Below are 14,556 nucleotides of genomic sequence, written 5' to 3'. Positions count from 1 at the left end.
CTTTCTTTCTTTCTTTCTTTCTTTCTTTCTTTCTTTCTTTCTTTCTTTCTTTCTTTCTTTCTTTCTTTCTTTCTTTCTTCCTTCCTTCCTTCCTCCCTTCCTCCCTTCCTTCCTTCCATCCTTCTTGTTTCTTTCTTCCTTTTTAAAAAAAAAACCTTACCTTTTGTCTCAGAATCAATACTTAATATTTATTCCAAGGCAGAGGAGTTATAAGGAGGGTTAGACAACTGGGGTTAAATGACTTGCCCAGGGTCACATAGCTAGGAAGTATCTAAGACCACATTTGAACCTCCTGTCTCTAGGCCAAGATCTCTATTTACGGAGCCACTTAGCTGCCCACTTTGTTTTATTTTTATGACATTTTATGAGGTGGATTAGCTGGTCTCTTCATTTTACATGAGGAGAAAATAGAGACCAGAGTGGGACAGAGTTTGGCTAAGGATCACACAGTGACTCAGAGGCAAAGTAGGGGCTAATGAGCCACTGGCAACCTGGGTTCATTGCTTCCAGGATGTCTACTGCTGGTTTTGCCACTGACTTGTGGGAAGGACTTGGATGCTTAGGACTTTCTCTCTGGCCTTGAGTTTTCCCATTTGTATAATTCTGAAATTTTGCTCTTTAGTCAAAGGAGACCAATGAGTGGGATTCATCTCATTAAAGCAAAGTCAGGTATACCAGCTATGAAGTTCCAGAACCAGTCTGAATTCTGGCTATGCCACCTGTGGGACCATGGAAGACACATCCCATATCTGAGTCTTAGTTTCTTTATCTGTCAAAATGAGGATGTTGGACAAGATGACCTCCAAAGACCTTTCTAGCCCTGACATTCTTTGGTCTCTCTTTCCTTTGCTCATCTGTCTGATTTTTCATCCAGCTTGGTGGTGTAGTGGTCAGAGCACTGGTTCAGATTTGGCCTCAGACATTTCCTAGCTGTGGTGTGACCCTGGGCAAGTCACTTAACCTCTATCTGCTTCAGTTTTCTTAACTGTAAAATGGGGATAATAATAGCACCTACCTCCCAGGGTTGTTGCAAAGATCACATGAAGAGTATAAAGGGAATTGGAGACCAAAAAGATTCAGAACTCCTGATTGACCATCTAGCTCCCAGGCAGAGCGGGAAAGCAGGCCCCGATGGTTTCCAGAAGGCTGGTCCATTGGCCGTCTCTGCTGCTCCATCCCCCAGGGTAGTGTCATATCTGCCCCAGCTTTGCTTCTGGAGGAGTCTGGTCCGAAGAGGACCAGGGCCAGAACAGGTCCAATAGGCCATCTTAGAATGGAGCGGGAAGGAGCCTGGGATATCCTAGGCTTGTCAGAGGTTCAGACGAGAGCCAGGACTGTAAGGCCCAGTAGGAAGGACTGTGCCTGGGAGCCAGAGAACTGAAACCAGTCTCAGCTCGGCCACTAACTGGGAGGCCTCACTTTCCCCTTTGAAAAAACACGGGTTCATGCTAGCTGATCCCCAAGGCCCCTGTGAGCTCAGAACCCTGGTCTAGAATGTTCTCTACTAGACTCCTGCAGAAGGAGCCTGTCCTAAAGCGACAGGAAGAGCATTCCTCAGTCATCATTCAGTAGAACAGAGACTAGCTTGGATCCCCAGTGCCTAGCAAAGGGCTGGGTATGTAACAGGTGCTTAATACATGCTTTCTGTCTTGGTTCAAGGGAAAGAGCGTGGAGCTTGGAGTCAGAGGATCTGGCCTCAGATCCTGGATCTGCCCATTATTTTTTGGTCCTGGGCAAGACCTTGCCTCTATTGTAGGCCAGAGCTCCTGCTGACTTTTAAGTCAAAGCCTGCATGTCACGGTCATGTGATATCACTAAATCCTATGAGTCAAGATCATGTGATGTCACCAATGCCCATGGGCCAAGGTCATCTAACAGGACCGAGGCCCATGTGACTCTGCTGAGGTCATGTGACATGATGAAAGCCCATGTGCTAGGGTCATGTGATACCACCAAGGAAGGTACACACGCCAATATCATGTGAAATGGCTGAAGCCCATGTGCCCAGGTCATGTGACTCTGCTGGAGTAGGGCCATGTGACACCACTGAAGCCCATGGACCAAGGCCATGTGACACCACTGAGTTCATGTGATACTGTCAAAGCACGGTCATGTGGCAGTGTCACATGACACTACAGCCATGGGCTCACATGATAGGACCAAAGTCTACATGTCAAGGCCATGTGGTGCTGTTGAAACTCATGTGCTAGAGTCACGTGACACTTCTGAGGTCATGCAACAGCACCAGAGTCATGTGCTCAGGTCATGTGGCACTGCTGACATCATGTGAGGTGACCAAAGTCCATGTGCCGAAGCCTTGTGACTCCATTGAGGTCATGTGACACCACTGAAGCCCATGGCCACACCACTGAGTTTATGTGATGCTGTCAAAGCGCAGTCATGTAACATTGCCAAATCTCACGTGCCTTACTGACATGGGGTTACATGATGGCACCAAAGTCCACGTGCCAAGATCATGTGGCACTGCTAAACCCATGTGCCAGGGTCAGGTGACACTGCTGACATCATGTAAGGTGACCAAAGTCCATGTGCTGAAGCCTTGTGACTCCACTGAGGTCATGTGACACCACTGAAGCCCATGGGCCAAGGCCACATGGCCCCACTGAGTTCATGTGATGCTGTCAAAGCATGGTCATGCGACACTGCCAAATCTCATGTGGCAGTGTCACATGACACTACAGCCATGGGGTCACATGATAGGACCAAAGTCCATGTGCTGAAACTCATGTGCTAGAGTCACGTGACACTGCCGAGGTCATGCAACAGCACCAAAGCCATGTGCCGAGGTCATGTGGCACTGCTAACATGTGAGGTGACCAAAGTCCATGTGCCTAAGTCTTGTGACTCCACTGAGGTCATGTGACAGCACTGAAGCCCCATGGGCCAAGGCCATGTGACCCCACAGAGTTCATGTGATGCTGTCAAAGCGCGGTCATGTGATTCTTCCAGATCTCATGTGCCTGTGTCATATGATACTACTGACATGGGGTCACATGATGGCACCAAAGTCCACGTGCCAAGGTCATGTGGTACTGTTGAAACTCACGTGTTAGAGTTGTGTGACACTGTTGAGGTCATGCGACTGCACCAAAGCCATGTGACAACATTGAATCCCATGTGGCACTTCCAGAGGTCATGTGCCACACCAAGGCCCATGTGCTGAGGGCACATGACATCACGGGGTCTTCCAGGGGGGGTCTACTCTGTCCTCCCGCTTCATTCTTGTCACTTTGTTCCCAGGTACTGGCCTCATGGGCTGAAGACATCCTGTGGCCCCGATGTGTTCAGTGGCAGCTCCGATCCTGGCGTTCAGTCCTATATGATTGTCCTCATGGCCACCTGCTGTATCTTTCCTCTCAGCATCATCCTGCTCTGCTACATCCAAGTGTGGCTGGCCATCCGGGCAGTGAGTATCTTTTCACCTCCAAAAGCCATCTTACCGAGGGCTCTGGCACTTGTCCTGCTAGCCTCAAATAAGAGTCTGCAGTTACAGCACTGTGTGATTATATAAATGTCCATTCATTCATTCATTCATTCATTCATTCATTCATTCATTCCTTCCTTCTTCAGGCTGGGAAAAATATCCAGTGCCAAGGACTGCCCAAAGGAGGAGGGAGCAGGTTGTGGGATCATTTAGAACTCCAGTTCTAGGGACCTCAGAGACCAGCTGCTCCAACTTCCCCATTTTATAGAGGAGGAAACTGAGGCCCAGGCAAGACTTGCCCAAAGTCATGTAGGCAATAAGCAGCAGAACTAAGACTGGAAACAATTTAGAGGACTCAAATCAGTCCACTGAGAGACTCTTTTAACAGTTTCCTCAATCTCTTTATTTTATTTTATTTTATTTTATTTTATTTTATTTTAACCCTTAACTTCTGTGTATTGGCTCCTAGGTGGAAGAGGGGTAAGGGTAGGCAATGGGGGTCAAGTGACTTGCCCAGGGTCACACAGCTGGGAAGTGTCTGAGGCCAGATTTGAACCCAGGACCTCCCGTCCCTAGGCCTGGCTCTTAATCCATTGAGCTACCCAGCTGCCCCTCAATCTCTTTAGATGAACTGTGGAAATAGAAAGGAGCCCCATGCAACTCAGCTAATAATAATGCTACATTCTAATAACTCGTGTTTAGAAAACACTTCTCATGTGGTTGTCTCAACAACAATCCTAGGAGGGAGATACTGGAGGTATCCTGATAACTAAATTAGGAGGGGATGCTGAGGTTCAGATAATGACTTGCCCAGGGTCACACAGCTAGTATCTGAGCTGGATTTGAACTTGGCTCTTCCTGACTCCAGGCCCCACACTCTAGCCACTGCAATGCCAGCTAGCTGTCTAAAGATGACTGTGCCAAGTAAGAATAACAGCTGAGGTTTCTGTGGCAAGCCTAGTTTACATCCTGTACACCGTCTTATGTGCTCCTCCCAACATCTCTTGTCTTTTCTGGTCAAATAATGACTAATAATAAGAATAAGGGTGATGATGATGATGACAATAAAACCATCAATCTTTTGGATGATAATCCTCACCCAAAGAACTCCTTGAGTGCCTGTCCCCTGTGTGGGGGATCCTAAGGCCCAGGGCCCAGGACAGTCCTTCCGGTTTGCTGTGTCCTAAGGATGGTTCTTGTCTGTGGGTACCTCATTGTCTATTACCTCCTTGTCTTAGGTTGCTAAGCAACAGAAGGAATCAGAGTCTACCCAGAAGGCCGAGAAGGAAGTGTCTCGCATGGTGGTGGTAATGATCCTTGCTTACTGCTTTTGCTGGGGTCCTTATACCTTGTTTGCATGCTTTGCAGCAGCAAACCCTGGCTACGCCTTCCACCCTTTGACAGCATCTCTTCCTGCCTATTTTGCCAAGAGTGCCACTATCTACAACCCCATCATATATGTCTTCATGAACCGGCAGGTAAGTACAACCACAAGATCTGGGTTCAAAATTTAGCCCTCCCAGCCTCCATGTCAGTGACCTTGGAAATAGCCACAAGGGACTGAGCCAATCAGTGATCCATACCACCTACTACCTCTACCTCATCTCTGACAAGCACCCTGAGGGCCAGAGACAGTTGGTGGGAGAGCGTGGTGGTTGCTACATCATGCACAGCCCTCACGAACCTGTTAGGACTTCTCAGCCATAGATTAGGGTCAGAAGATCATGGGATTTAGAGACCTTAAAGACTAGTTCTTGTGGTCAAATTGCAACTTCAAGCTGCTTGTGAGCTCCCCTGCGTTACCCCAGAGAGCACAGGGAGGAAGTGCTTACTTCTGGGGGCTAGATAGAGGGATGGGGCATGCAAAGAATGTCCTCAGGCACTGGTAAGAGGGGGAATAGAGCAGCTCCCCTGTGCTGGCTGGGCACGTGTGCCAATACTTCGCCAACACTGATCTAATCCAACATCATTATTTTACAGATAGGAAACTGAGGTTCAGATAGAGGAAGTGCCCAAGGTCACTGATGTAACAATACTTTTACCAATATTAACACCAATACTAATAAGAGTGGTGCAGTGACCTTCAAGTCAGGAAGACCTGGGTTCAAATCTTGCCTCTGATTGGCTGTTTGACCCTAGGTAAGTCACTAACCCTCTCAGTGCCTTAGGATATCCACTAAGACTATAAGTTACAGGAAAATTGTCAGTGTATATCATTAGAGGGATTTTACTTACCAAGAGTTTCCCTATATTAATGAAATAGCAGGCTATTATATCAAGAAAAACCAAAGAGGCGAGGCTGATTCCTTTGGTACCTGCCTATTCATATCCCTTTGATCATTTGTCAGTTGGGGAATGATTATATTCTTATAAATTTGATTCATTTCTTCCTGTATATGAGAGATGAGGCCTTTTATCAGAGAAATTTGCCGTAAAAATCCCCGCCCCCCCAGTTTTCTGATTTCCTTCTCATTTGGCTGCATTGGTTTTGTTTGTGAAAACCTTTTTAATTTAATGTAATCGAAATTATCCATTTGATATCCCATTATGCCCTCCATTTCTTGTTTAGTCATAAATTCTCCCCTTGGAATGTGGCAAAATTGGGACACTAATGTATTGCTGGTGGAGTTGTGAATTGATTCAACCATTCTGGAGGGCAATTGGGAACTATGCCCAAAGGGCTTTAAAAGACTGCCCGTCCTTCGATCCAGCCATACCACTGCTTGGTCTGTATCCCAAAGAGAAAAATATGAGAAAGGATCTGTTTGTACAAAAATATTTATAGCTGCACTTTCTGTGGTGGCAAAGAATTGAAAACTAAAGCGATGTCCCTCAATTGGGAGAATGGCTGAGCAAAATATGGTATATGATGGTGATGGAATACTATTGTGTTATAAGGAATGATGAACAGGAGGATTTCAGAAACAGCTGGAAAGACCTCCACGAACTGATGCAGAGTGAAATGTTCAGAACCAGGAAAACAATTATGCACAATAAGAGCTATATCGTGGGATGATCAAATGTGATAGACTTAGCTACTAAAAGCAATACAATGATCCAGGGCAATTCTGAGGAACTTATGAAAAAGAATACCCTCCACCTCCAGAGAAAGAACCATTGGGGTCAGGATACAGATGAAAGCATAGGATTTATGACTTGTTTATTCGGGTACACGATTTGGAGTTTTGGTTTTATTATTCATTTACAAAAATGAATAAAATGGAAATATATTTTGAGTGATAATACATGTATAACCCAGATTGAATGGCTTGTCTGGGACGGTGGGGCGGGGGGAAGGGAAGAAGGGAGGGAGACAATATGAATCCTAGAACTTTAGAAAATGTATGTGAAAATTTGCTATTAAAATAAAATATAGGGAAAAAACTTCTTCCCTTATCCAGAGATCTGACAGGCAAACTATCCATGCTCTCCTAATTCACTTATGATATCACTCTTTATGTCTAAATCATGACTCATTTTTAAAAGATATTTTATTTTACCAATTATATGTAACAACAATTTTCCACATAAGCTTTTTGAAGTTATAAGATCCAAACCCTATCCCTCTCTCTTCCCAAAGATGGTAAGCAATTTGTTCTGGGCTATATATGTATTATCATGCAAACCCTATTTCCACATTGTTCATTGTTGTAAGAGAATAATACTCTTATAAAACCAAAACCCCCAAATAAAACTGTAAATATACTGATATGAAAGATAGTATGCTTTGATCTACATCTGACTCCAACAGTTCTTTCTCTGGAATTAAATAGCATTCTCTGTCATAAGTCATTCTCAATTGGTCTAGATCATTGTATGCTGAGAGTAGCTAAGTCTATCATAGTTGATCATTGTATGATATTGCTTTCGCTGTGTACAATGTTCTCCTGGTTCTGATTATTTCCCTCTGTATCAGTTCACATAGGATTTTTCAGCTCTTTCTGAAATCATCCTGTTCATCATTCGTTATAGTACAATAGTATTCCATCATTATCATATACCAAGTTTTGTTCAGCCATTCACCAATTGATGGGCATCCCTTTAATTTCCAATTTTTTGCCACCACAGAAAGCGCAGCTATAAATATTTTTGTATAAGTAGGCCCTTCCCCCCTTTTTTATCTCTCTGGAATATAGACCCAGTATAGTTATGACTGGATCAAAGGGTATGCACAGTTTTATAGCCCTTTGGGCATAGTTCCAAATCGTTGGATCTGTTCACAACTCCACCAACAATGCATCAGTGTCCCAATTTTGCCACATCCTCTCCAACATTTATCACTTTCCTTTACTGTCATATTGGCTGATCTGTTAGGTGTGAGGTGGTACCTCAGTGTTGTTTGAAAGTCATGATTCATTTGACCTTATCTTGGTATATAGTGTGAGGTGCTGGTCTATACCAGTTTCTCTCAAACTGCTTTCCAGTTTTCCTAGCAGTTTTTGTTAAATAGTGAGTTCTTGTTCCAAAAACTTGGTTCATCAAACACTAAATTATTACTGTGTATTGTATACCTAATCTTTCCCACTAATCTACCACTCTATTTCCTAGCCAGTACCAGATTGTTTTGATAATTACTGCTCTATAGTCAGTTTGAGATCTGGCATGGCTAGGCCATGCCTAAAAGGAATTTGCTAATTCCTTTTAGGCTAATTAAAAACAAAAATATTGGGATCAGTTTGGATATGATGAGATAACCTGTTTATTTTTACCTTGCCTTCCATCTTAGAATCAATACCGTGTATTGGTTCCAAGGCAGAAGAGAAGTAATGGTTAGGCAGTGGAGGTTAAATGACTGACACAGGGTCACCCAGCTAGGATGAACTTGTTTTTAGAAGCTAAGGCTGCCCAGATCTCCTCAGGTACTGACTGGTAAAAGAGAAAAAAAAAAACCTCTCGATCCAAGTAGCCCTTCTGGGTAGAGGAGAAGGGTATTATTATTATTATTATTATTATTATTATTATTATTAGTAGTAGTAGTAGTAGTAGTAGTGGTAGTAGTAGTAGTGGTAGTGGTAGTGGTAGCGGTAGTAATAATGAAGGGTAGAGAGGTAGTATAACAGAGAAAGACCCACTCAATACTTCCTCTTCTTACCTTCCCCATGAGCAATGAGACAGAAAAAGGGAAAGAGCAGCCCGTGACACTTCCTTGAGGTTTTTTCTAGACGCTCCTTTCCCACCTAGATATGTCAAAACATCCTGTGGTGGTTCACAATGAGTGTCCCAAAGGTGGCCATTTTTAGCAGAGGCCAGGGGCTGTCCAAGGTGCCAGAGCCATAAGGAATGCTCCCTCTGAAGTCTCGTGTGATGGACCGAGTGGTCGACTTGTTGTTGGTCGATCTAGACTGGAGGCCAACCTCTCTGGCACTTACCAGCTGTGTGACACTGTTGCCTAACCTCAGTTTCCTCATCTGAAAAGTGGGGACACTAATAGGTTGTTGGTGAGAGTCGAACAAGACAATTTGCGAAGTACTACGTAAATGTCACCTATTATTATGATTAGATTGATGGGATTTCTTACGGATTCCATCTTGGTGTCTAGTTGGTCTATTCTTAAAGTCGGAAGAAGGTAGAAGTGAAAGCGTTCTGGGGGTGGGGAACCCCTGGGTTCGGGAAAGAAACCTTTCCCAAGAATGAGAGGACTCCAAACTTAGCTTAAAAGTAAAAAGAAAGATTTATTAGTAACATCGGATCAATGGCTGGCAAGACAGCATGAGTGGAGCAGCCTGGGAGGGGGTTGCTCCCAAGACATGGCACGGCAGCATGAGTGGAACAGCTCTAGCAGTTGCTCCCTGAAAGCTTCAGTCAGGGGTTTTTATATTCTTTACAACAGCGAGCACGGGCACTTGACTTCTCGCACTCAGGCATCCGGTGGGTGGGGGTCGGCCCCAGATCCTCAGGGCTTCGGCTCTCAAGACGTGGCCAGGAGGTGTATCTCTTGGTCTATCTCAACCTAAAGGATGGTCCCAGGATGATGGTCTTTGCCTGGAGAGTCACAAGGGCAGGAAGGGGGAAGGGAGCTTCCCTGTTCACAGCCTACCTGAGTTAAGGGGTGCAGAGTCCCTGCCATCTCTGCACAGTGCCCATGTCGAAAGGAAGGATTGTGAAGTTTTTCTGAGGACACGCGCTGAATCGAATACTAAACGTGGGGCCACTTTGCACCACTGGCTAATGCTTTCTGTCCTTCCAGTTCCGAACCTGCATCCTACAGCTTTTTGGGAAGAAGGTGGACGATGGCTCTGAAGTTTCCAGCACCTCTAAGACAGAGGTCTCTTCTGTCTCCTCTGTGGCGCCCGCATAAATTCCCACCTTCCTCACCCCAAGGCCTGAGAACAAAGAACTGTGCCTCATCCAGAAACAAGACCCTCATCTCCACTTTTCCAGGCCTCGGTCTTTGCAGTTCTTCCCCCCCTCATCCTGCCCTCTTTCCTTCCCAGCCTTGTGGAACAAAGTGTGGATTCTCCTCTCCTGGGCGACCGGCCACAAAGGTTGCCAATCCTACTCTCCTGGGCGCTTTCCAAACCCTTTTGAGTCTCCAGTTGCTTGAGAGACTCCATTCCTTCCTTTCTGGGCAGCCAGAGTCTAAGGCTGCCAAGGTCACCCCATTCTCAAAACAGAGGTGGAACAGAGGGCAAAGAAGGTCCAAGGAAGAGGCACCCACAAGGGAGATAGATTTCTTACTTCTTAGCTTTTAATATTCAAACGCTCAGGAAAGTCGAGCCTGGCGCTCTCCTCCCTTCTCTGAATCCCCCACTTTTGGGGAAGGGATAACCAGGAGAGGAGAGAACTCTGGGGAGATACTGGGTTTTTGCAGACTTCATAGCAGCAGAAAGAGGGAAAAGAGGATTGGCCACTCCCGCTGCTGCCCAGTTGGCTTTGGACAGAAAGAAGGAGATACCCAGTAGGCATGCCCAGGTTGGGTGGGGTGTCCTGACCCTTTTAAGCTCAGCACGGCACAGGCCTGGAATCTTTGTAATACGATTTCCACCTCGTTAAGAACCATTCATGCCAATGCATGTGTGGGATGTTGTACCACTCCTGCCAGGCGACTATTCCCAGGGCAATGAGCAAGAGGATGATACAAGCTCGTAGACGGCACTTGAAGAAAGGCAAGTGGCAGCTACAGATGGTAGACACGCAAATGAGGACAATGGTGGTCAAAGTCAGGAGCAAGCTCATGAACCTAAATAAAAAGACTTGGGAGTGGCTTTGGGGTTTCTCGGTCATTTCTAACTGGGCTGTTAGCTGCTGGGTCTCTAGCTTGGAAATTCGGTTCTCGAAGGTCTCGATCACCTCCTGCGGATGACAAAAGTACACAGACATATGTATGGATCAGAAGACCTTAAGCGTATTCTTCTAGTCACTTGCTTCTAGGCCCTTTAGAGAAGTATCCCTGCTGCCTCTAGATTAGGAAGTCACAAACTAGAGGTAGAAAGTGAGGCATACACCGCTGGGCAAGACCAATATGTTCATTTGTTTAGCCTAGTTGTACTTTGCTACAAAGAAGGATTCCATTGGGCATGGGGGAGTCACTGGGAAATGGTAACGATGTAAGAAGAAGAAAATCAACCCTTGGATCGAATCGAATCGAACATTTTCCTCTTAAGAGGGAAGAGACCAGAGAAATGCATCAGAAATGCTTCACTCTCTGCCACCCGCTCGGGTTGGAGGCATCCACCCTGAGTGGCGTTTCCAGTCATGGAGAGACTATTGTGATCCAGTGATTCTTCTCATCCTTGTGAGCAAGAGGCTCTGCCAATCCAGTGGGGATTTAGGGGCAAAGTGGTGGAGTGGACAGAGGGTTGGCTTGACAACCAGGAGGACCCAGATTCAATTCCTGCCTCTGACTGCTGGATAGATGACTGGACAAATCACTTAAGCACTCAGTACTCTTAGCAATTGTCAAAGATTGTAGGTAATAGATGAATGATGGCGCTGTATCTTAAATTTAATTTTTAGTTCCGACTTCTCTCTTCCCTCCAACCCTCTTCTACCCATGGAGAAAGCAAGAAATACGATGCCGATTTTACATATCCAGGCATGTAAAACAGACTTCTGCATTAGCCATGTTCTGAAAAAAAAAAAAGCAAGAAAAATAAAGGAAGAGGAAAAAAAATGGACTTCAAGGTTCATCAGCTCTCTTATTTTTCATCGTCAGTCCTTTGGAGTTGGGGTGGATCATTGTGCTGGTCAGAATAGCTAAGTCTTTCACAGCTGATTTTCCTGATTGCAATATTGTCACTGTTTCCATTGTTCTTTTGGTTCTGCTCACTTCATTTTGCATCAGCTGCTCTAGGTCTTCTGAGGATTTTCTGAAACCATCCCTACTGTCATTTCTATTTTTATTATTATTTTTTATTTTTTTAAACCCTTAACTTCTGTGTATTGGCTCCTTGGAGGAAGAGTGTAGGCAATGGGGGTCAAGTGACTCGTCCAGGGTCACATGGCTGGGAAGCGTCTGAGGCCGGATTTGAACCCAGGACCTCCCGTCTCTGGGCCTGGCTCTCCATCCACTGAGCTACCCTGCTGCCCCATCCCACTGTCATTTCTTATAGCACAAGAGTATATATATATAAAATAATCATATACCACATGCCATACTCTGTTCAGCCATTCCCCAATGGATGGGCATCCCTTCAATTTCCAGTTCTTTGCTACCACAAAAAGAGCTGCTAGAAATATTTTTGGACAGGTAGATCCTTTATGGAGCTATAATGTTAAAGGGGGCTTTTCTATGCTAAGAATTGAAATCAAAGGTCTGTACCACAGCAGCAAGGGTTAAGAATTAGATCCGTGGGATCGGAACTGTATGAAACGAACTGATCAGAAGGGACTCGAGGTGGTCCTTAGCCTTGGGAATACAGCAAGCGTTCCCAATAACCCTGTGGAAGTGCTGATGGGGAATGTGCCTGGAGACAAGGTGGGAGGGAGGGGTAAAAAGAAGCCAAATGTAGATGTGGATGCAGGTGCCTGGTGATTGATTCTCACGTTCCCATTTCCCCTGCCCTTGAAAAGACTTCCTGCTGTGACCTTTGGGTGCAGATCGGAAAGAAGGAGAAAGGCCGAGCTGTGCTCTGTCCGCAAAGCTGGCCACAGAAGGCAGCAGCTTCGGTACAGACTTCTGTTCTGGCGCACAAATGCCTATTATTACCTAGCAGGAGAGCGCTCAGGCCCAGAGTGGGGCTGCAAACTGCCCACTGGGCCTCAGACTCAGTAGTGCTAGGATGAATCAGATCCAGAGCAAAGCCAGTCTCTAGGGCACCAGACCATGGACTTTTATGAAAGCTGGATCAGCTGACAGCCTGGAGGGCGGGCAAAGCCCCTGCCTCACAGGATTTCTCTTTCTGGACTGATTGAGGCCACTGGCCTTCGAAGAGAGTTGCCAGGCTCGTAACTCCGGCACAGAACCCTTTTGTGCCCTCCTCACCTCATCCCCAGAGGGAAGCTCAGAAGTTCTCCATTTTGGGAGAAGGTCAGGAGAATGGGTGGGAAAAGTAATTGGGCTGAAAACTTCACAAAGTAACTCTTCCAGAGCGTCTCATTCATGTTCTTTGTACAATAAAAATGTGTTCGGCTGCTGTGGAATGGTCTGCAATATGGAGTATCAGTAGGAGATTCTAACCCACTCAACTAAAGAGGGTCCGATATCTTCCATTATGCCAAAGGTTGAGACCTTGCCAGCTCTGAATTAAACACTAACTTTCTTACAGTGTCAAGAGGACTTGAGTCAGCTGGGTGGCCCAGTGGATAGAGAGCCAGGCCTAGTGATTGGAGGCCCTGGGTTCAAATCTGGCCTCAGACAGTTCCTAGCTGGATGGCACTGGGTGAGTCACTTGACCCCCATTGCCTGGCCCTTACTGCTCTTCTGCCTTGGAGCTGGTACTTAGTACTGATTCTAAAACAGAAGGTAAGGGGTTAAAAAAGCAATTTCAAGAGGTCTTGAGGAAGACCCCAGCTTGGGACCCGCTGAGGAGAACTGACAATCAGCTAGCCCGATGGAGTGGTTACCCACACCAGGGAGGTTACAGACCCTTTGGAGTAGTAGCACATTTGGGCTAGATTTAGAACACAATGCTTGGCTTGGGGACTCAGTCTTTGTACTTGGTAATTGTACCCTATTCTTCCAGCATTTCTCTTCCTCTGCTCTTGAGAGAAAAGCCTCACCCCCCTCTCCCATCATGCCCCTAAGGTCTCACCCATATCTCCTTGGCTCTCTCATAGGACAGATAGATCATCTTCTCTTCAGTGCAGGCCAAATTCTGCTTAATACGGGAAATATCATCCAGTTGCCCCTGCACGTGCTCATTGACCTGTTCCTCAATCGTGTTTTGCCTTAAGTGTGAAAAAAGAAAGTTAAATCATTTCAGGAAATAGTGTTGGGGAGCTTATTTTAAATACCACTTCTCTGGTGCCTAGAAAATCCTTGGGGTCCTCTTCTCCTTTTCTTCTCTCCTTTAAAGTTCAACTAAGGGGCAGCTAGGGCACTCAGTGGTTAGAGACAGGAAGTCCTGGGTTCAAATGTGGCCTCAGACAGTTCCTCGCTGTGTGACCTTGGGCCAGTCACTTATCCCCCATTGAAAGTATACAATATTGATACTAAGATGGAAGGGAAAGGTTTAAAGCTCCCCCACTAAAACCCTATCTCCTTCCAACAATGCCTCCTGAGACCCATTTCTACTAACATCCATTCCTCCATGTAAAATAAAGGAGAGCTTTAAAGCTGGAAAGGAACTTAGAGACCTTCCAGCCCAAGCCACTCATTTTACTCAGGAAAGAACAAAAGCCATAGAGGTTAAGTGACTTGTACAAAGTTACAAAAGTAGTAGAGCCAAGATTTGAACCTAGCTCCACAAACTCCAAATTCAGCATTCCACTTCCTGCACCATAAATCAAAATCAAAATTTAAAACTAAGAATCAGAAGATCTCCCTTCTCCTCTGCTCTCTTTCCCTCTCCCTCTTCTTTTCTCTCTCTTTCCCTCCTTTCCCTGTCTCTTTCCATCTCTCTCTCTCTCTGTCTCTCTCCCTCTCTCCATCTCTCTCTCTTTCTCTCTCTCTGTCTCTCTGTCTCCCTCTCTGTCTCTGTCTTTCTTCCTCTCTCCCTCCCTCCTTTTCT

The 14,556-nt window shown here is 45.7% G+C and overlaps 2 protein-coding genes across 2 annotated transcripts in view; one reads left to right on the top strand and one right to left on the bottom strand.

Annotated features, from left to right (window-relative positions):
• Window positions 1-2,140: 2,140 nt before the first annotated feature.
• On the top strand, window positions 2,141-9,743 carry LOC123253753 (long-wave-sensitive opsin 1-like). Its single transcript, XM_044682897.1, has 4 exons — window positions 2,141-2,286; window positions 3,262-3,427; window positions 4,684-4,923; window positions 9,633-9,743. Exons 1-4 carry the CDS (start codon window positions 2,141-2,143, stop codon window positions 9,741-9,743), a joined length of 663 nt encoding a protein of 220 aa, XP_044538832.1.
• A 644-nt stretch (window positions 9,744-10,387) lies between these two features.
• TEX28 (testis expressed 28) overlaps window positions 10,388-14,556 on the bottom strand; it is a 9,918-nt gene continuing 5,749 nt past the window's right edge. Inside the window, exons 3-4 of the mRNA XM_044682896.1 lie at window positions 13,639-13,774; window positions 10,388-10,738 (exon numbers count right to left, since the gene is read on the bottom strand). Of these exons, the coding sequence (XP_044538831.1) occupies window positions 10,388-10,738; window positions 13,639-13,774 (487 nt within the window). The remainder of the gene's footprint in view (window positions 10,739-13,638; window positions 13,775-14,556) is intronic.

The sequence above is a fragment of the Gracilinanus agilis genome, chromosome X, assembly GCF_016433145.1.
Source record: "Gracilinanus agilis isolate LMUSP501 chromosome X, AgileGrace, whole genome shotgun sequence".
Classification (NCBI taxonomy): domain Eukaryota; kingdom Metazoa; phylum Chordata; class Mammalia; order Didelphimorphia; family Didelphidae; genus Gracilinanus; species Gracilinanus agilis.
The sequence above is the reverse complement of the archived record's forward strand: the minus strand, read 5'-3'. Positions and strand labels throughout refer to the sequence as shown.